The following is a 19,794-nucleotide window of genomic DNA, read 5'->3' as shown; positions in this document are numbered from 1 at the left end:
ACACTTCCAAAAAAAGAGCATTCCGTAGTTTCATCATTAATTCAGTAGCGGGGAGAGAAGAAAACAAGCCGTTCAATTTCAATCTAGTTCTTCCCTCTGCGCCAGCCCAGAACCCAGTACCCTTTCCTAAGCCTTGGCGTCTGAATCCTCAATTAGCCACTACCTAGTGGCAAACACAGGGCTTCTGACTGTTTTTCTTGGCGGTGCGCGCATGAGCGGCACGCGCCTGCTTGGCCGCCTTCAGCTTCTCGCGCTTGGCCTTGTTCGCGGCTCTGGACGCGCGCGCGTGGGCAGCGCGAGCCTGCTTCGCCTCCAAGATTTCAGTATCGGCACGGGACATGTTTTCTGGTCTGCGTAGTGCACTGAGTGAAATTGAGGATTGTGAAGTTGGCATAAACTGGTGGGCTGCTTCCTTCGTGATGGTGATGTGTATTGAAGTAATGATGTATGGCGCAGACGCGTTTTCGTTCTTCGCTGTTGAACACTTGAGTTTCAGATATCGCGCGGAATCCACTATTCTTTACAGGGGATTGAGCCAATTATATCATCTTTCCCTAACTGCTCATGCACAGCCACTTCAGCCACTTCAGCCACAGCCATCAGACACGTACCGCGTCGTGTCGTAATGCGCTGTGTCGCGTTGTCTTCTTGAACATCGCAAACCTTCGAAGAACACTCATGTAGAATTCTCAATTTAGTAAGCTTGCTGGAAGTGTCCATTCTCGATCAAACCGGGTGGTGACTCAGCCAGCTCGTTCTTGTTATCCGCCTGGATTTGAGACCACAGACAGCCTAAAGGATCGCCCCACCCAGCAGAAAACGAGTGTTATCATTACAAGAGTCTCAGTGGTTCTTAGTTCACTCTACTGCGTGTGTCATTCAATCGGGGATTCTTTTGATACTTTCTCGATCCCAGATTTCAGCGACTTTGCGGTATTGGATGTCTTTCTACGACGGTGCCAGACCTTTCGCCGTGGTCAGAAATTGAGGGAATCGCTACCCGCAGAGAGAGAAAAATGGACTCTCGGGGTAGCAAGAAACGATTTCCGAGGATGATAGAGTCAGAGCCTTGATATTCAGACCAACTTTAGATGGATCAGCGCTTGTTCGTTTATGAAGTCGAGCCTGCGCAAGACTGTTTACCGGGGCCTTACTTTACCCCAGCAGTGATGCCGGCTATTTCTTTGAGCCTCTCCTCTTGCTAGACATGGCAATAACCAATGGTCACTCAGTCGCTGCACCTATTGATCTCGTGGTCAAGACGCCTTGCAGTGAGCCCGAAGCTCTGAAATGGCCACACAAAGAAGTTGCTGGGGACTACGCTCGCTTCCTTCCAATGGGCCGAAGGGCGCTACTGAAATAAACGCATAGTAAGCCCATGGACAGCGATTCAGACGACCAAGGGTTCCACTCGCCCACTTAGCGATATCCAGCGATGTGATATTTCTCGATTGGGCTGGTAAGCTTCCTTTAGCTCTATCTACCGCGAAGGGGTTTACAGTCATTGAAGACTCTTCCAATACAAACGTCAAGATAATCAGCATGGTGAAGGAAAAGCTTGACTTTTGACCCTTTTTGGGACAGCATCGCAAAATCGTTTGGTTGAAGGTCTTCTCTCTAAGCGGGAGGAGAGCAGGCACGACATCGGATCGCGATTCCCTGATAATCCAGTTAATCCAAACAGTCCAGAAATAAGGGTTAAAACATACTAAATCAGTTCCGTTGGTCTTTGAGCATTCGCTCGACAGTGGGAAGTACTGTTGAATAGCCCAAAGGGACGTGACAGGCGAGTAATTGAACAAGATCCTAGCGCGAGGTACCTCGTCCCGGTACAATTGCACAGTATCTGTGAATCAAGAGATTTAGTACATGGTCAAACAGCTGACTTGAGAGAAGAACAAACCCATGAGGCGGCGTGTGATTACTGGCGAAGGACTTCCCCGAACGCCGAAGCCAACACCTGTTCCGGTCCAGTCCACACCCTTCAATTCGTCAGAGAGGGAGTCCAAGCTATCTTCAGGGCCGAGGAGGACAGCTGTAATTATATCAGTCAATAGTATCTCAATAAAAGATGCAGCCAACCCTTGATGTTGTAGCCAGCCTTTGTTATCGCGGCCATGTCCGCGCGGATGCCGGCCTCGACCTGCTGGGGAGTGAACCCGCTGGTTACGACAGCGGGATGATTCCATGGTAGGCCGCTGGAAAGAAGTGTGTCAGTCATTATGGACGGCCAACGAGATTGTCGGCGTTTTTATTCCTGAGTCAAGATGCCTACGTGAAAACAAAATTTTGTTTGCCGCAGCTAGATGAGCATTTGCCCTTGCCGGACTGATCCGGGGAATTGGATCTAGGGCCAATCAAGGGCACAATGTCTAAATTGACAGGTGAAGCCGCAACGATGCTCCCAACTCCTATTACGATACTTGCCCAGAGTTTGACCATGATGTTGTTTGAGTAGAAATATCAGTTCGAAGGTCGATGTGGGAGATTGTTGGTATCCGTATTACAAGATAAATAAATGGGTTCGAACTGTAGTTCGAACGTGATGACGAAGGGTCAATTGACTGTATATTGAATCTCTGCGTGAAGTGGAAAAGAGTGGTGCTAACCGTAGTCAATTGGAAGCTAATATAGAGGTCCGTAGATGGCCCCTGCGCTTGCGCTGACTCGAGGTCGAATTGTACTTCCAATCCGGCAGAGATACTGTGTTAATGGGTTGGCTGAGAATGACGAGTGAACCAGTTGGGGGTCTGGAAGCAGCTCTCGTAGGCAAGGGATAAGCTCTGTGGGTTTTAATCTTTTGAAATGGGGCTTTCAACCCTCCCTGATCGTCACAGGGAGAAAAGGCTATTGAGGCAATCCATCCCTGGCGACTTCGCACGGACGAGAGGGACGAAAGGGCTGACTTTAGTTCGACTCGGAACCCCGCACTATACGGTATGAGTCCATTCATTGCCGGAGAAGTTTATCCGCGCAGCAGGGGCCAAAATATGAACGTGATGATGGGTTCTATTCTCTATTTTATGGTTATGTCCCACCTGGTGTGTTTAGCCCATGGGAGGGTTGCCGCGGAGCTTCCGGATCTGGAAGTGCTCACCCACCCGACTGATTCTTCCACCTTACAGCCGGGGCCAATTTGGGGTATCTTCACGTGGCAATCTAGTGGTACTTGGCTTAAGGGAAGCTTGGACAGGTTTCACAGCCTAATCCATTAGTGTGAGAAACGTTTCTTAATCGTCCAGAGCCATTAAGGCATTGAAAGTAAGTTCGGTTTCGGTTTCGTGCAATATTCGTGTATAGCTTATGGTCGAGTTCAGAACCTTAAAGAAGGCGTGTAGTATAGAAAGTCGAAAGGTCTTGGAGGAAGCGAAGCGCATAAGTATATGAACTTGTTCTCCACACAGTGAAAGGATTACGAAGCCTAAAGGGACACATTGTCCAAATTATAAACATTCCGCCTTGAAAGCTTGATAACGATATCGAGCAGAGCCTCGGTGCAGTAATCGTTGGTCTTCTTGTTGTTATGAGGGCCTCAACTAAATGCGGGCACAGCCAAACCATCTTGATGATAAGATTCAACTACTTAGAACAATGGTTTTATTAGATCAAAAGAGTTATGGCAATGTATACATGTAAGTATTGGTCTTTGAATTCTGGAAAAAGAGAGTGATTTCCAGGGTGAAACTATATGTGAAAACCATAGATACCAAGTCAAGGAGACATTGGCATTTGAAATACTCATGGGATGCTCGTCAATAATGTAGATGACTGGACTGTAGCGCTCACTGCGACAGGCAGTATGTCTCCATCGATTTCTCCATCCTCCTGACTTGTGTAATTATCTACCTAGAGACTCTCTCTGTGGTAAGCACTAAGTCAACATTGAGGAAAACCAAACTGGAAGCAAATAGCGGCTTTTCAATGCAATTTTCTCTCCTAATACGTGGCCCAGAGTCTCGATCATTTTTGGGGCACTGGCTTTTGCACAATGACCCCTTGCAACTGCCTCCCAAGTCGGGGCATTGGCCGGCAATAGTGGTTTCATCAGCAATTCCGGTAGGCATTTCATGCCTACTCTATCGCTTGGACATTCTTTCAACAAGGCTCTTCAACGCTGTGTGACCAGAGACATTCTTGTGCCGCGCCAGGTTTTATCTGTACGTCTTTAACCCAGAACACCTCCAAAATATGTAATGGCCCGTCAATCCAATTTAAATCCATCGCTCAATAAAGCTTCTGCTACTGAAGCTACCGAATTCAAGAAACTCGGGTTCACAACGGTGTTACACGATGAGGGGTTATGGAGGCCACCCACCCCCGGAGCTAGACGAGGCGTGGGCTCATCTCTCAAACGCCATGGTGATAAGGGTCAACACAGAGACAGCAATCAAGGTAGGCATAAATTTGTCTCCGCTCCCACGCTGGAAGACGAGCAGGGAGTATACGTAGCGGAGCTTGATGTGTTCCAATAGTTACATTATCTAGCGAGTCTTCACCAATATTTTCATTGTCTTCCGATCTCTGATGTTGGGCTGAAGAACGATACAAATAGCAATGACACCGGAGCTGTATCCTTTTGAAACTAGGCGACTGACCCTCAAGGAAGGCGAGCTTATTCTTCGCATGTTGATCATTGAATTGACCACCTCCGCCAAGTTGTCATGAAGGTCGATGTAGCTCTTGGCACTTTGACCAGGTAGACTGGTTTGATTGGCCGTGGATGAAATTCAGTGTTAGTAGCATGACTGCGTCAATTGGGATCATATATTTCAGTGGTTCACGGAACATCATATTCATCTCGAATGGTGATTTGGTCCATCCAAAATACGGTACATTCTATATTGCGTTCCTTTGAACAACTGAAATTTAATTTTTGATTGATTGTTTAAAAAAAAAAAAAAAAAAGGTCTAGTCGAAGTCCTCAAACAAGGACGTTTCTATGACAAACCGCTTTAACGCCGAATTACAGTTAGTCAACTTCACTGGCTCTGTGGGCTAGACCAAGTCTTACATTTGTATTAGCTGCAATCTTCATCACAATTTGTCCTCCAGTCGTTCTTATATTAATGATACAGCTCTAGATCTCGGGACCTAGATAGCTGTGTTCTGCTAAGCAGACGATAGGTTTGGATTCCCTATTCTAGGCATTATCTTCTGCAAATTTTGCTTTGACGACCTTACTGACGAATGATTTGAACTCGGTGGGTTCGCCCTTAATTTCGGGTTGTGTAAAGATGTACGGTTGAGATTGCATCCGAATGCTCGACGGACGTAAGATACGTGGCCCATCCCTCACGTGATCCATCAAACGTCGCTTGATATTTAGAATCAGTTTACGATAGGATGAGGAAAGCACACTTACTACTCTCAATGTCTAAGTGGTCATATCAAGAAATGGTGCATCAATTTCTCTCTGATATCCTTTATCACCATTGTAGGAATTTGGTCACAGGGCTCACTGGCTTCAAAGATGAGGTTTTAATTTCTTGTTCTAAAATCTCAGTTCCCATGATCAGCATGCAACTGTTCTTACTTATGCATCCTAACATGACCGTGACATTCAATTGAAGGCCCTTACGACAGACCAGATACCATCTAATGGGCTTCAAACCATCTAAAAGCCGCATCCTGAAGCTCGGATTAGGATATGAATGTTTAATCAAGGACGGGGCCTGTAGAAAAGATTGCCTGGCTCTTACACTGTTGCACATCACCAAATTCACTAATGCAGACATGTTTCGGATCACTGAGATCGACGTCTCTATACTTTAAATTAATGTCCATAGACCATTGGAGGCTTTAAAGGATGTAGCCAAAACAATGTTTGAGCTCTGCTTGCATTAGTAGTCTTCCGAAGAATACCAACAGTCGGCAGCAAGCAATCTTCCATGGCTAATCATAGAAATTTCATGGTTAGTTCTGTTTGCATCAAGGACGAAGGGGTCAAAGATCTTGTGCTCCTGGTGGAACTGATGCTAGAAAAGTTTTCTAGGTGATGCTTATGTGATGAAAGTACAGATTTGTTACTTCATATACCATGCTTATTGGGGAATGGCTTGAAATTTTCTGTTTTTTTCAGCCTACCAAACAATTCAGCCCATAAGCCCAGCTGGTTCCATAGGCTCCCGAGCTGTGATTCAGTGGACTTTAGGAAGAGATTCCTTGATATCAAGTCCAATGGCGTGAGCTTCAGTGTGAGAAAATTTCACAAGCCCGTAAACCTGGTAGCACCACAGCACGCCATTTCGCGTCGCTCTGCGGTCTGGACTCGTCCGAAGAGGCTTAACCGTTGACGCCAAAATGGATCGTCCTGGTCCATTAAACTGCATTGGAGTTGTGATTGCTACATCGTGGTATACACATCGTCAAATTTGGTTTCCGAATTGTCTCACCTCACAATCTGGTGCCACCTTGATCGCGCCCTCGCATGTAGGGATGGCCGTGGTTAGCAGACGAGAGGGAGAGGAAGATAGAGAGGCAACCAAGAGCCCAGAGGTAAACCCAGCGAGGGCAAGAGTGATCATGAGATACCAGGATTGCCGAACGCGCGCGTAGTCGCTCCGTTGCGACTGTATAAGCAATTCGCCTTCTCCTGATCCTCAAATCCAGGTTCGCTGTTACTATCATCAGCCTGAAGACAATGATACGACCTGTTGGCACGGAGTAGGGATTGATATCACACATCGTCAAATCTGGTTCTGCAAGAAATCAATTAAGAATTCGTTGGGATTGCAAACCCTCTGACGACTTGGTCTTCGCTTACCTCCTTAGTGGAATGGTGTAATAGAGCTATAGTCACGAAGAGACGGACTAGTGTCAGACGATTAACAGCCGAAGTGTAGCTCCGCTGGTCAGAATCTTGAATTCAATGCTTTGAGGAGGAAGCACCTCAACTTTTACCAGCTTTATCGTTATTTTAACATTCACTTAAATTGGGGCAACAAACTTCTTATGAAGCTTTAATTATAGGGAGTTCTCATAGACACGGTGTAACCCAGTGTTCTATCTTGTCTCAGCGAACGACGTCATTTTTCTACCCAAAAGCTTGTGTTTAACTTGTTATGACGAGGGGTTTTTACACAACATTTAACGTTTTGTTTGTCGTTTATCTTCAGAGACGCGTGATTAGCTCCGTTTCCCTATCATTAAAATTTGTGGATTCACGGGCCATTTTCCGTAAATATATTAATTTCAAAAAGAGATAATCATCCGTTTCTCTGCAACATTACGGCCTCGAAACCCTCCCTATAGACCGTGGGATCGGCCATCCGACTTTAAGCTTTGTCGCGGCATCTACACTAACGTATATACATAGCGAGTCGCCTATTATAACGAGTCGCTTACTTTCCTTTCCTTTTATACTTTCTATCTTAATAACTATTTTTCTTTACGTATAATTATTAATTTTTTTTTTAAATAAAAGTCGTATTATCTTTATATTTTAAACTATTAAAAAAAACTTAAATTTATCTATATAAAAAGTGGTTTTTATTTATAATATTTTAAAAATAATACTTTACGACCGACATTTTAATTTATTATTTTAATATAAAATTTATATAAATTTAAAAAAAATAATTTTTTTTAAGAAAAACCGTGATTTTTAAACGAATTATTAACTTAATTAATTAAGGATTTTTATTACGATTTAATAATATATAAAATATAACTAATTATTTTTTTAATAAATATAATATAATATATATCGAACCGTAATAAATAAAGAACTTTATATAACGCTAATTATAATTAAAAACGCGTTTTTAATATAAAATCGATTATTAAAAGATATTAATTAAAAATCTTATAATTATTTAAGCTTAGTTTATTTTTATATAAAATATAATACAAAATATAGAATATATAATTATAATATTTATAATTTTAATAAAACGGGCTTTTTAATAAGAATATTTTCGTACGTAAAAGTTATTATAACTTTTAATTATTATAAAAAGCCTTATATAAAATAGTTTAATAATTAAAAATAAGTTTTTATTATTTAAAGTATATATATAAATAGCTAAGCGCTACCTCCGTACGTTATTATAAAAAGTAAATATTATTTCTTTTTATAATATATTAATAACTAATTCTTTTTTAAATAATTTATTTATTTTAGCGAAAATAAATAAATTATAAATAAAATCGGTTTTAATTAACTAAGTTATTTGAAAAATATATAAACTCTTATATAAAAAATAATAAACGGCTTTTAATTCTTAATAATTATAATAATTATAAATTAATTAAATTCGATAATTATTATAAAAAGTATAGTATTATCGCTTTTTATCTATTTCTTTATTTATTATACGAGTTTTAACTTTTTAATATTAATTATCTTAATCTATTAAAAGCTTTATATAATAAAAAAATCGAGAAAAAAATATAAATATAAATTATATATATTATTAAAAACGACTTTTTTTTTATTTTTAAAATAGCTTTTTTTATTTTAATAAATAAAGAAAACGTACGAGCTAGTTTTAAATAAGCTAAAATTATACTTTTTAATTTAAAAATAGTTATTTCTTACTTAGATTTTAAGCTAAAAACGCTAATATTATTTAATTTATATTTAAATAATTAGGGCTCTTAGGACTTAAAAAAATTAATTATAATATATAACGCTATATAAAGCTCTATTTTATTTAAGAAACGGATTTATAATTATTAATATAACTTATTAATATATTTATATAAAGTTATTAATTTATAAATTAAAAATATTAATAAGTTAATATATAAATTAGCTTTTATTAAAACTAAATACCGCGGGCTTTATATAATAAATAAAATATTAAATAAGCGCCGGAAAATTAAAAAAACATAATTACGTTTTAAAAACTTATTTAATATTATTAAAACTAAAATAATCTAAATAAAAAAAAGGGGTTATTAATATTAAAAACGAAAACATATATTTAAAAGGTATTTATATAAAAGGGGTTAAATCGCGTAGGTAATAATATAGTAATTATAAAAAAATTAAATATAATATATAAATATATTAAGTAGTTTAAAAAACTTTTAAAAAAGAGGTTAATAAGTAGTTTTAATTAATTTTATATAATATAGCTTAATTAATTTATATAAATAGTAAGAGGGTATTTAGAAGTAGGCGACTCGTTATAATAAGCGACTCGCTATGTATATACGTTACTTATAAAGTATTTTATATTGAAACTTTTGTGAGAATTTAAAACCGTAAAGACGAAATAACCTTTCTTAAGTCTTATTATCGGATTAGAAGCCTAATTCGACCTCGAGTTAGCGCCAGCGCAGGGGCCATCTAAAGGTCTTTATATTAACGTTTAACCGGCGATCTAATTTATAATTAAAACCTCTCTTTTCCACTTTACGCAGAGATTAATATAAAAATAATTAACTCTTTATTACTACGGTTCAATTAAATAAATCACTTTATAATTACATAAACTAATATTAATTAATAATTTAATTACTATCGCAAATTAATAAAGCTATTATAAAAAAAAAAAATAACTTTTTAATACTATATAAAATAAAGGAATCGCGCTATTTTAACTTTTTATAAAAACTAAATAAAACGACTTTTTAACGCTATACGGAATAAAAGATTTCCGATTTTTTAAATTTTTATTAAAAAAAAAGCGTTTATTACGTTAATAACGCCTTTAAACGGTTTATTAATAGAACTATTTAAATTAACCGCTAATTATTAAAAAAATCCTTCTTTTTTATACCTTTTTTAATTTTAAAAAACTTTTTTTTTTACTTTTTTTTTTTATTTACTTTTTATAATAAATATATAAATCTATTTATTTTATATTTATATTAACCGCGACCGAATTATATAATATTTACGTTTATTTTATAGCTTACGAAATATAAATATAAAATAAAAACGTAAATAATAAACTACGTAATCTATTTAATTTTATAAGTATAAAAAATAAGCCTTTATTATATGACGATTAGATTAAAAAAAAGATCGAAAATATAAAGTAAACCTCGTAAGATCTTATTTAATTTAACCTCTTTTTAACTTTTTCACTACCTCTTTAAGCAAACGAATAGAATACTGCCTCGACGACGATCTATAAGAAAAAAAAAAACGAGGCTATTATAAAATTTCTAAGCTTAACCGGCCCACTACGAGCACCTACCGTACAAAAGTAATAAGTATCTTTATAATTTAACAACGGGTACTAAAAGAAAAAGCTAAGGCTAAGGTAATCCTAAAGAAAAAAAGACTAAAAACGGATTTAAAACGGTCTTTTTATACCTCTTAAAAGGAAATAAACTACCGAATAATAATAATTCGCTTAATAAATATATACGCCTTTTAAATATTTATTTAAAAAGAAATATATATATTTAAAACGTTATTAAACTAACTATAATCTATTTTAATAAAATATAACAAAACCGCTTAGATCGAGTAGAAAAAGCTTATAATAATTAAAAATAATATTAAAAACTTATTTATAAATTAAAAAATAAATATAAAGAATATTATAAAATAAACTTAGTGCGTAAGAACTGATTTAATTTTTAATAATAAGTCGAGCGACGATAAAAAGCTACTACTATTATTTTTAAATAAGTTAAATTTTAATATATTAAAAACTAATATAACGATCGCTTTAAGTTTTAGTATAAGCCGTAATACGACCTTAAGCGAGTTAAGCCGGGCGTAGGTAAGAGTATTTATCTTAAATTAATAAATTATTATTAATATTTAAACGTATTAAAAAAATTAATTATATAACGATATAAACAATCTTAATAACGATTAAATTAATACGACGTTATTATTTATAATTAAAATATATTATAAATAAAACCTAACTAAGTGAACTTTATTTTATTATATAATTAATAACTTAAATTATTAACCCGACAATTAATTTAAATTCGTAAATAAACGGATTATTAAAGAATTTAGCGGATTTATTTATAATAATAAAATCTTATTAAATTAAACGCTAGCGAAATAGCTTTATAAAACCTTTATAATAACGGTTTAAATAATTAATTTCTTAATTTAATTTAAAGCGTAAGTCGACTAGGTAATTAATTAATTCGAATAGTTTACTTAGCGGATTAAAAAGCCTGAATTCTTATTTAAAATTATAAATAAAGCTATTTCGGCTTTAAAATCTATATTAATTAAAAAAATATTATTAAAAATAAAGTTATTACTACTTTTATAAACCTTTATTATAATTAATAAATCGTTAATAAAAACGAGGCTATTTAGCTTTATTTAACTAAATACGAGCGTTAAATCGCGATTAATTAACCACGGCTAATATAGCTTTAATCCCTTTTTTTAAATAAGCCGTAAAGATTTAAACTTAAAAGCGGCTAGTATACGGTAGTTAATAAATTTATATAAAATCTTCTTTAAAAAAAAAAAGTATTTAAAAAGAAAATACGAGGTTTTATAAAAGATTTTAATTATATTTTATATTAATTATAAAAAAACTAAAATCTAAAACTATTAATATTACTTAGCGATTATTATCGTTTTTATTAGAAAAGTTAAAGAATATTATTATTAAATCGTATATATAATAATTAATTAAAACGATTTTATTATAATCGTTAACGCTTTTTAAAACTATTTTAAAACTAATAATTAAAAAAAAAGGCTTTTTATTAAATTTAAAACTTTATCGTTTGGATCGGTAATAAAAAAAATAAAAAATAAACCGAAGATAAAATTTTTTAAAAAACTTATTTTATAAATCGATAAAATTAATAAAACCCTATTAATAAAAGGAACTGATAAATAAAAAATCGATTATTTATTAACTACGGTTTAATAAGTTAATAAAATAAGATTTACTTTATAAAGCTAGCTTAACGATTATAAAGCGCTTTATACTTAATTTAAAACCGGGTTTAATATTAAAACTAAGATATTTAAATAATAATAGTTTTAAATTTAAAAAAAACCGTATTAATAATATTAAATTAATTATATTTATAACGGTAAAAGAAAAAAAACTAAATATAACGCCCGATCGTAAGGCTAAAATAAAAAAATAGCTCCGGACGGTTATTAAAAACCTTTTATAGTAAGGTCCCGTAGACCTTAGAAATATTATATATATTAAAAAAAAAGCTATTAATTTAATAATTATTTAAAAAAAAAAAAACTAAATATATAAGCGATATAAAAAAGTAAAAAGAACCGTTAGTAAAACTAATTTAGCTAAGTATAATTAATTCTTTATCGATTATAAAAGCAAATCGCTTAAAATTATAAACCTTATTATAAAATTTAAAAATATAAAAGATTTAACTACTTATTTAATTAATAACGATAAAGATCTAAATATTCTAAATAAGACTTAATAACTCTATTTTACCTTATTAATAATTAACTATTTAATACTTAATAAAAAATAAACCGTAAAAGCTCTAAATAAATAGGCTTTTTTTTACGGTTAACTACGATCTATTAGCAAAAAGATTACTTAACCTCGAGACTTTTTAATCTAATCTAAAGCAGAAACCTCTTATTTTTAACCTCAAATAAATAAAAAAAATTTTTTTTTTAAAAAAGAAATAGGCTTAATAGCAATATTAAAACCTTTTTTATATAATTTAACTAAATAAATAAAAAAGATTACGTAAACCTATTTTATTAACGATCGATACGGATTAAAAACCTTTTAAAAAATTATTTTAAATATAAAAACTTTAAAATAGTTAATAGGGAGAAAAAAGCAGTTCTAAACCTTAAAAAAAATCTATCTAACTAAACTTAATACCGCTAAGGCCGGTATCGCTAAGATTACGTTTAAACTAAATAAATAGCTCGTTAAAATCGAAATAATTAATATTTAAACTTAATTTAGTATTATAACTTTTTATATATTACTTATTAATATATTTTTTTTTATATTTAGTAAATATAAATCGCTTTAGTATTATATTTAAAAACCTTATAAATAGGATTATTAATAATAAAACGTTTAAAACTATTAAATAACGATAAGGCTACGCTTTTATAAAACTTAAAACCGGTATCTTATTAATTTATTATTTTATAAAAACTAAACTACGGCGCTTTTATTAAAAATTCGGTTATTTATTAATTTAAAAACTCTATATTTTACTTAAGTAATTAAGTAATAACGTTAAAATCGCGGTAATAAAATATTTAATTAAGTTCTATTATTAATATTAAATAAACGTATAAAACCTACGGCGATTTAAATTTAAAATTTATAACGAGTTTAATTTTAATTAAAAAATAATAATAAACGTTTTCTATTTAAACAGCCGGCTAATTTTTTATATAATCGATTTAATTACCTCTTTTTAAATAAAGTAGTTCTTTATCGATTTTTAAATAAAAACGGTTTAAATAATATTAAAAACGTAATAAATTAATACGTATTAAGGCCTATTTAACGGTATATAAATTAATACCGGAATTAATTTTAAATCTATCGAATTTAAAAAAAAACGCTAAATCGTATAAAATTAAATTAAAAATAATATTAATTAAAGCTTATTATAATATTAATAAAATCGAACGAGCCTATTAATAATTAAAAAGAGTATTTAAAATTATTAAAAATAAAAGCCCGGATTTTATAAATAACGACTATTTATAAATAGTGTTAAAATATTATAATAATACTACCGGATTATAAGGTCTAATTTTAACGCTTTTAATATTCAGATTATATTTTAAAACTATTATTTCGTCGCCGCCGTCGCTTAATATTATTTAAAAAATATAAATAATTAAAAAAGCAATACGAACTTTATAAAATTTAAAAATAAAAAAATAAATTAATAAAGCCTTAACGGTATATAATAAGCTTAATATATTACAAAATTTTAATATTTTATAAAACTTAAATATATAAATTTAAAAAGATATCGTAAATAAATAAACCGGACTATATAAACTAATCTCTATTAATAAGCGCTCTTATATAATTATAAAAAATTAAAACTAACTATTTAAAATCGTAATAACGGTAATCCGATTATATAACTAAATAAATAAAAAAATAATCTATAAAAAAAAAAAAAAGTTAAAAAAGGTTAAATAATTACCTCTTATTTAAAAAAGCAAAAACCAAATCGATTAATTAAAAATCGTTCTTAATAAAATCGTCGTAATTAATAAATTAAATAATTAACTATTAAATCCGCCGCGACGGCGGCAAAGTCGGCTTTAAAAAAACTTAATTTTATAACTTTTTAATTATAATAGATTAATTAATAATTATATCGATATCTTTTATTTAGCTAAAAAAAAATAAATTTTAAATTAGTTTTAAAATTATAAAAAAAAAGGATTATTATTATAAAAGGTAAGCCTTATAAAGCTTTAAATATCGTTAAAATAAAAACTTTATAAAATCGAAACGTATATCGCTTCGTTTTATATAATCTAAATAAATATACTAATTTATAAATCTTTAAATTATATATAATTTAAAAAATTAAAAATAAAAAAATTAACGCGCCGTATAAGAAATCTCGTTACGTAATTTAAAAATATAACAACGTTAAAAAAGTAAAATTATTTACGTAATCGCTAACGGTTTAAAAAAATAGCTAACGGTTAATACTAACTTTAATCCTTTCTTTTATTAAAAATAAATATTACATATAAAATAAGGATATTATATAAACGTATATATAATCCACTACTAATTTAATATAAAAGATCCTTACTTACTTTTTAAAAAAAATAATTAATAAATATCTAAAGGGTACGATTATTAAAATATTTAAATTATTATATAAGTTAATAGAATCGAGAACTTATTAATAAGCGACTTATTACGATTTCTATATTAAATAGCTAAATATAATTATATTAACTTACGATCTATATTTATTAATTTTTAATTACTTAAAAGGACTTTATAAGATCATTAATATATAAACCAACGATATATTAAACGTATTTAATATCGAATTTATATAGAAAAAAATAAAAAAGTTTAAAAAAGCCGAATTTATTATTAAATTAAAAAAAATCCTTATCGCTAATTACTTATTAACATTTAATAATAAGATCTTTATAATTAAAAGCGATACCGTCGTTTTCTATTAAAAAAAATAAAAAAAAAAAATTACCTTCGTTAATTTTATATTACGTAATTAATAAAAAAGATATTAAGTAAAATAAATAAAAAGATTATATATTATTAATATTTACTAATTAAAAACAACGTTTAATATTATAAAAATAATATAAACTATAGATCTAATTAAAAAAGACGTTATTATACTAAATAAATAATTAAGTTAATAAATAGTAAACCTAAATCGTAAGCTAATTATTACGACCTAATACGTATTACTAAACTAAGGCTTTGCCCTATAGGACCTACGGCGGCTACTACACTATATATATAATAATAAGAACTTAAACGGCCTCCTTTAAAACAAAAAAATTATAAATAAATTATATAACTACGATCGTATAATAAAATAAAAAACGGACGCTTATAAATAAATAAAACGGGTAATTATAAAAATATAAAATAGACGACCGTTTAATAAATAATTAAATAATAATAAATAAAATATTATAAAAAATATATTTATAATTAAAATTTATATATAAAATAGCCCGAGCTAGGCTTAAGGATAGACTTTTATAACTTTTTTAATAATTAATTTTATATTAAATCTTACGATTATTTTTAATTATTTTTATTAAAAACTTATTTAATAAGATTACGATTAATTACTAAAGCTTTACTTATTTTACGATTTATAAATAATAGTTTTATTAAAATTATTTTTATAACGATTATTATTTACGAATATTATAGCCCCGACTTCTATTAATATAAACTTTATTATAATTAGCCGATCGTAATACTTTAATTACTCTTATTTAATAAGTCGATTTTATAAAAACTTATTAAATAGTATGAATAATATTTATCAAATCTTTTTTTAATAAAAATAAAAAGCCCTAGGTTTTAAACGCCGAGTTAATTTAAATTAAAAAAAACGTAAAAATACCCGATATTAAATATAATTTTAATAAAGACGCGGTCCTTAATAAAATAATATATATTTAAATACGCCGCGTCGTTAATTAAAATATTTAACGTAATAAAAAACTAACGGATTTTTTTAATATTATTATTACTCGATTAATAAAAGCTTAAATTAAAAACGATTATAATATTACCGAAATATAAAAAATATTTAATGTTATATTTAAAAAATTTAAAAACGAATGTTAAAAAGTTTTAAACCTCGCTAACTAAATAAATACGTTTTAAAATATTATTAATATTGTTATTACCCTTCTTAATAAAAAATAATAAAAATTTAAATTTAACGTATTTATTACTTTCGACGGGACTTTTAAAACCTTAAAAGGATTTTTAATTTAAATTAAAAACTTTTAAAACTTTTATTAAAAAAATTTTAATAACGAAATTAAAAAAGTCGTATATATTGCTAGCTTTTTTAAAAAATAAACTTTTAAATAATTTAAACCCTTTTAAGAAAAATATTTTAAAAAAAAAACCTTTAATAAATATTTTATCGAAATATAAAATATTTATTATAACTTCGATGGGTTTAAAAAAATTTTTAAATCGCTTTTTTAAAATTTAAATAAAAAATAATAAGCCGAGCGTAATATATTATAACTCTAATAAATTAAATTAATAAAAGACTACTTAGCTAAGTTTAAACGTTTTAATACTTAACTTAATTTTATTAATAATATTAAGATTTTTATATTTTATTAAAAATTAAAAAATAAAGTTAAAAACGAACTTATTAAAATTAATAAACTAAACGATTTTTTTTAATATATTAAACTCGTAATTAAAATCGATAACCGCTTTTATAAAAAAAAAAAAAATAATAATAATAAAAACCTAATTTAAAACGTAAATATTAATAATAACCTTAATATAACTTTAATTAAAAATATCGCTATAACGAAAATAATAACTTTTAATAAACTATTACTTATAAATAATATAACGGACTTATAAATTTTAATATAGCGAAACGAAATTAATCTTACTAAAAAAAAGAATTTAAATATTATAATTACAATAAGTTAAAATATATAATTAAAAACTAAAAATAGTTTAAACGAATTTAATAATAACTTATCTTTAAGAAATAAATTAATATTATTTTTAAAAAAGTACTTTATAAATTACTCTCCTAGATTATATATTACGACGATAACTACCTTATTTATCGAAATAGTAAAAAATAATTAAAATAGTATTTTAAAAAACCCTTTAATAGAACCCTTACTATAATAAATAAATAAAAAGTAATTTAATACCCTAAGACTATTAAAAATTATAATAAAGAGTATATCTAAATATTATTAATAATATACGAAATAATTAAAATATAACTTATTAACTTTCCTAATTAAACGTAAACCTTTACAATAATAAAAAATAAATTAAAAAAAAAGATAATAATTAAAAATAAGGACGACTTACTTTAACTAAAAAACGAGATCTTAATTTATAAAATACGGATTTTAAATAAATCTATTTATATAATATAATAAATATTTAATAAAATAATTTAATATTACGAATAACGCTTTTTAATAATAAAGGATTATAATAAAGATTATATTTATATTTTAACTAGTTATTATAAAGCCGGCCGATTATTAAAAAAAAAGCGACTAAACGTAAAAATAATATTCGCCTTATTTTAATAACGATTTTAAAAACGATTAAAAATTAAAACAAAAAAAAACCTTTTTTAATTAAAATACGAAATTAATAAAAAAATAAATACTATATACTTAATATATAAACTTTAAATATTAAAAGAACTTTATTATTAACGTATTAAAAAACTAAGCGAGGCCTATTATATAATAAATACCTATATTCCTTAATATCTAATTATAAAAATAGTCCTTATTATTTTATAATAACGATTATATAAATAACTTAAAATAATAATAAAAAATAATATACTTCGTTTAAAATAAAACTTTCTTATGTTTAAAAAAAATACTAAACTAAATAACTTAAATAAAAAAATTATTAACGATATATCTATGGAATTTAATACTAAGGGACTAAATTACGACCCCTTTTTAAATAATATTAATATATTGGATTACGAATAGCTAATAAATTAATAATCGCTTTATAATTCGAATAGGCCTTATAACGTCGCTCGACGACGTACTTAATTAAAAATCGATTATAAAATACTACTTAATATTAACGATTTTACTATTAAAAAAAAAGCTAATTTAAATAAGTAATTAAAATAATAAAAATCTATAAGCTTTTAAAGAAAACTAAATTAGCTCATTAAGGACTTAAAAAACTACCTATATAACCAACATATTTTAAATATATAATCTAATATTAAAATATTTAAAAATTATAAATTATTTCTTAAAAGGAAAGAACCTATTAATAAAAAAATAAACGATATTTATAATATTATTAACGTATTATATTTACTTATTAAAAAATAAAAGCGTCCCGATTTAATAGCTAATTACGAACGATTTATAAAAAAAAAACGGGTATTAACTTTTAAAATATTAAAAAACTAAGTATATTAATCGTAAAAAAACGATAAAAAGCGGCTAAAATAAATAAATTCTTATATTTTATAATACTCCCCGATAAGGAATATCTATAACTTAAATTTTAAATAAACGGATATAATATAAACGCTATTATTAATAACGACATTTAAAAACTCTTTATTTTATTAAAAACGGTAATAAATATAAATTATTATAAATATAAAAAACAAACCTATATACTTTATAAATAATAAAAAAAAAATTAATTATAATAACGGATATATTAATTAAGAGATTATATACCTTACGATATATATTAATAATTAATTAAAATAATTAAAATACGATATTACGAAAATTAAAGATACCGACGTTATTTTAAAAATTTCGTAATTACGAAAATATAATTTATAAATAAATTAAAAAACCGGCTAATTTTATTAAATAGATTTAATTACTAAACGATTTAAAAAAAAAGGTTTAAATAAATCTTATATAATACCTAACGAACGAAAATAAATTAAATATATCGCCTTTATTAAAATAATAGAACTTATTAAAATATTCGTATTTAATACGGACGATTAAAAATCGGACCTATTTTAAATTATATTTAAAAAATATTAAATTTATATAAAACTATTCGTTTTAAAAAAAAAAATAGGACTATTAAAATATAATAGTTAAAATATAAAAATCGAATTAAAAGAAAGGATATAGCCTAAGTTTTATTTACTATACCTTATAAATTAATTTAAATACGACGAACTTAACGAGTATATCGATAATAAATTTAAAAAGGGTTATATAAGACTATTATCCTTTTTAATAAGAGTATTAATTTTTTTTATACTTAAAAAAAATAAAAAAAAGCTTAGACTTATAATCGATTATAAAAAACTTAACGAAATTACTAAAAAGAATTATTACTTATTACCCCTTATTATAAAACTTAAAGAAATATTATATAAAGCCTAATAATTTACTATAATAAATTTTAAAAAAATATTTAATTAAATTAAAATTAAAAAAAAAAAACGAATAGAAAACGGTATTCCGAATACGTAAAGAACTTTATAAATACTTAGTTATACTTTTCGGATTTATTAATACACCCACTATATTTTAAATAATAATTAATTACGTATTTAAAAAGTACGTCGATATTTTTATAATTATCTATTTTAATAATATCCTTATTTTTTCTTTTAATTTTAAAACGTATAAAAAATACGTTTATATAATATTTTAAA

General features: G+C 28.0%; 1 protein-coding gene across 1 annotated transcript; it reads right to left on the bottom strand.

The window, feature by feature from the left end:
- Positions 1 to 1,617: 1,617 nt before the first annotated feature.
- On the bottom strand, positions 1,618 to 2,442 carry CORC01_00090 (uncharacterized protein; the record flags this gene model as incomplete). The annotated part of the gene is made up of 5 exons (XM_022611748.1): positions 1,618 to 1,659; positions 1,710 to 1,846; positions 1,904 to 2,035; positions 2,083 to 2,198; positions 2,276 to 2,442. 5 exons carry the CDS (start codon positions 2,440 to 2,442, stop codon positions 1,618 to 1,620), a joined length of 594 nt encoding a protein of 197 aa, XP_022481753.1.
- Positions 2,443 to 19,794: the final 17,352 nt, after the last annotated feature.

This window comes from Colletotrichum orchidophilum (assembly GCF_001831195.1).
Source record: "Colletotrichum orchidophilum strain IMI 309357 chromosome Unknown Scaffold_1.1, whole genome shotgun sequence".
NCBI lineage: Eukaryota > Fungi > Ascomycota > Sordariomycetes > Glomerellales > Glomerellaceae > Colletotrichum > Colletotrichum orchidophilum.
Note: the sequence above shows the minus strand (reverse complement) of the source record. Positions and strands in the feature narration are given on the sequence as shown.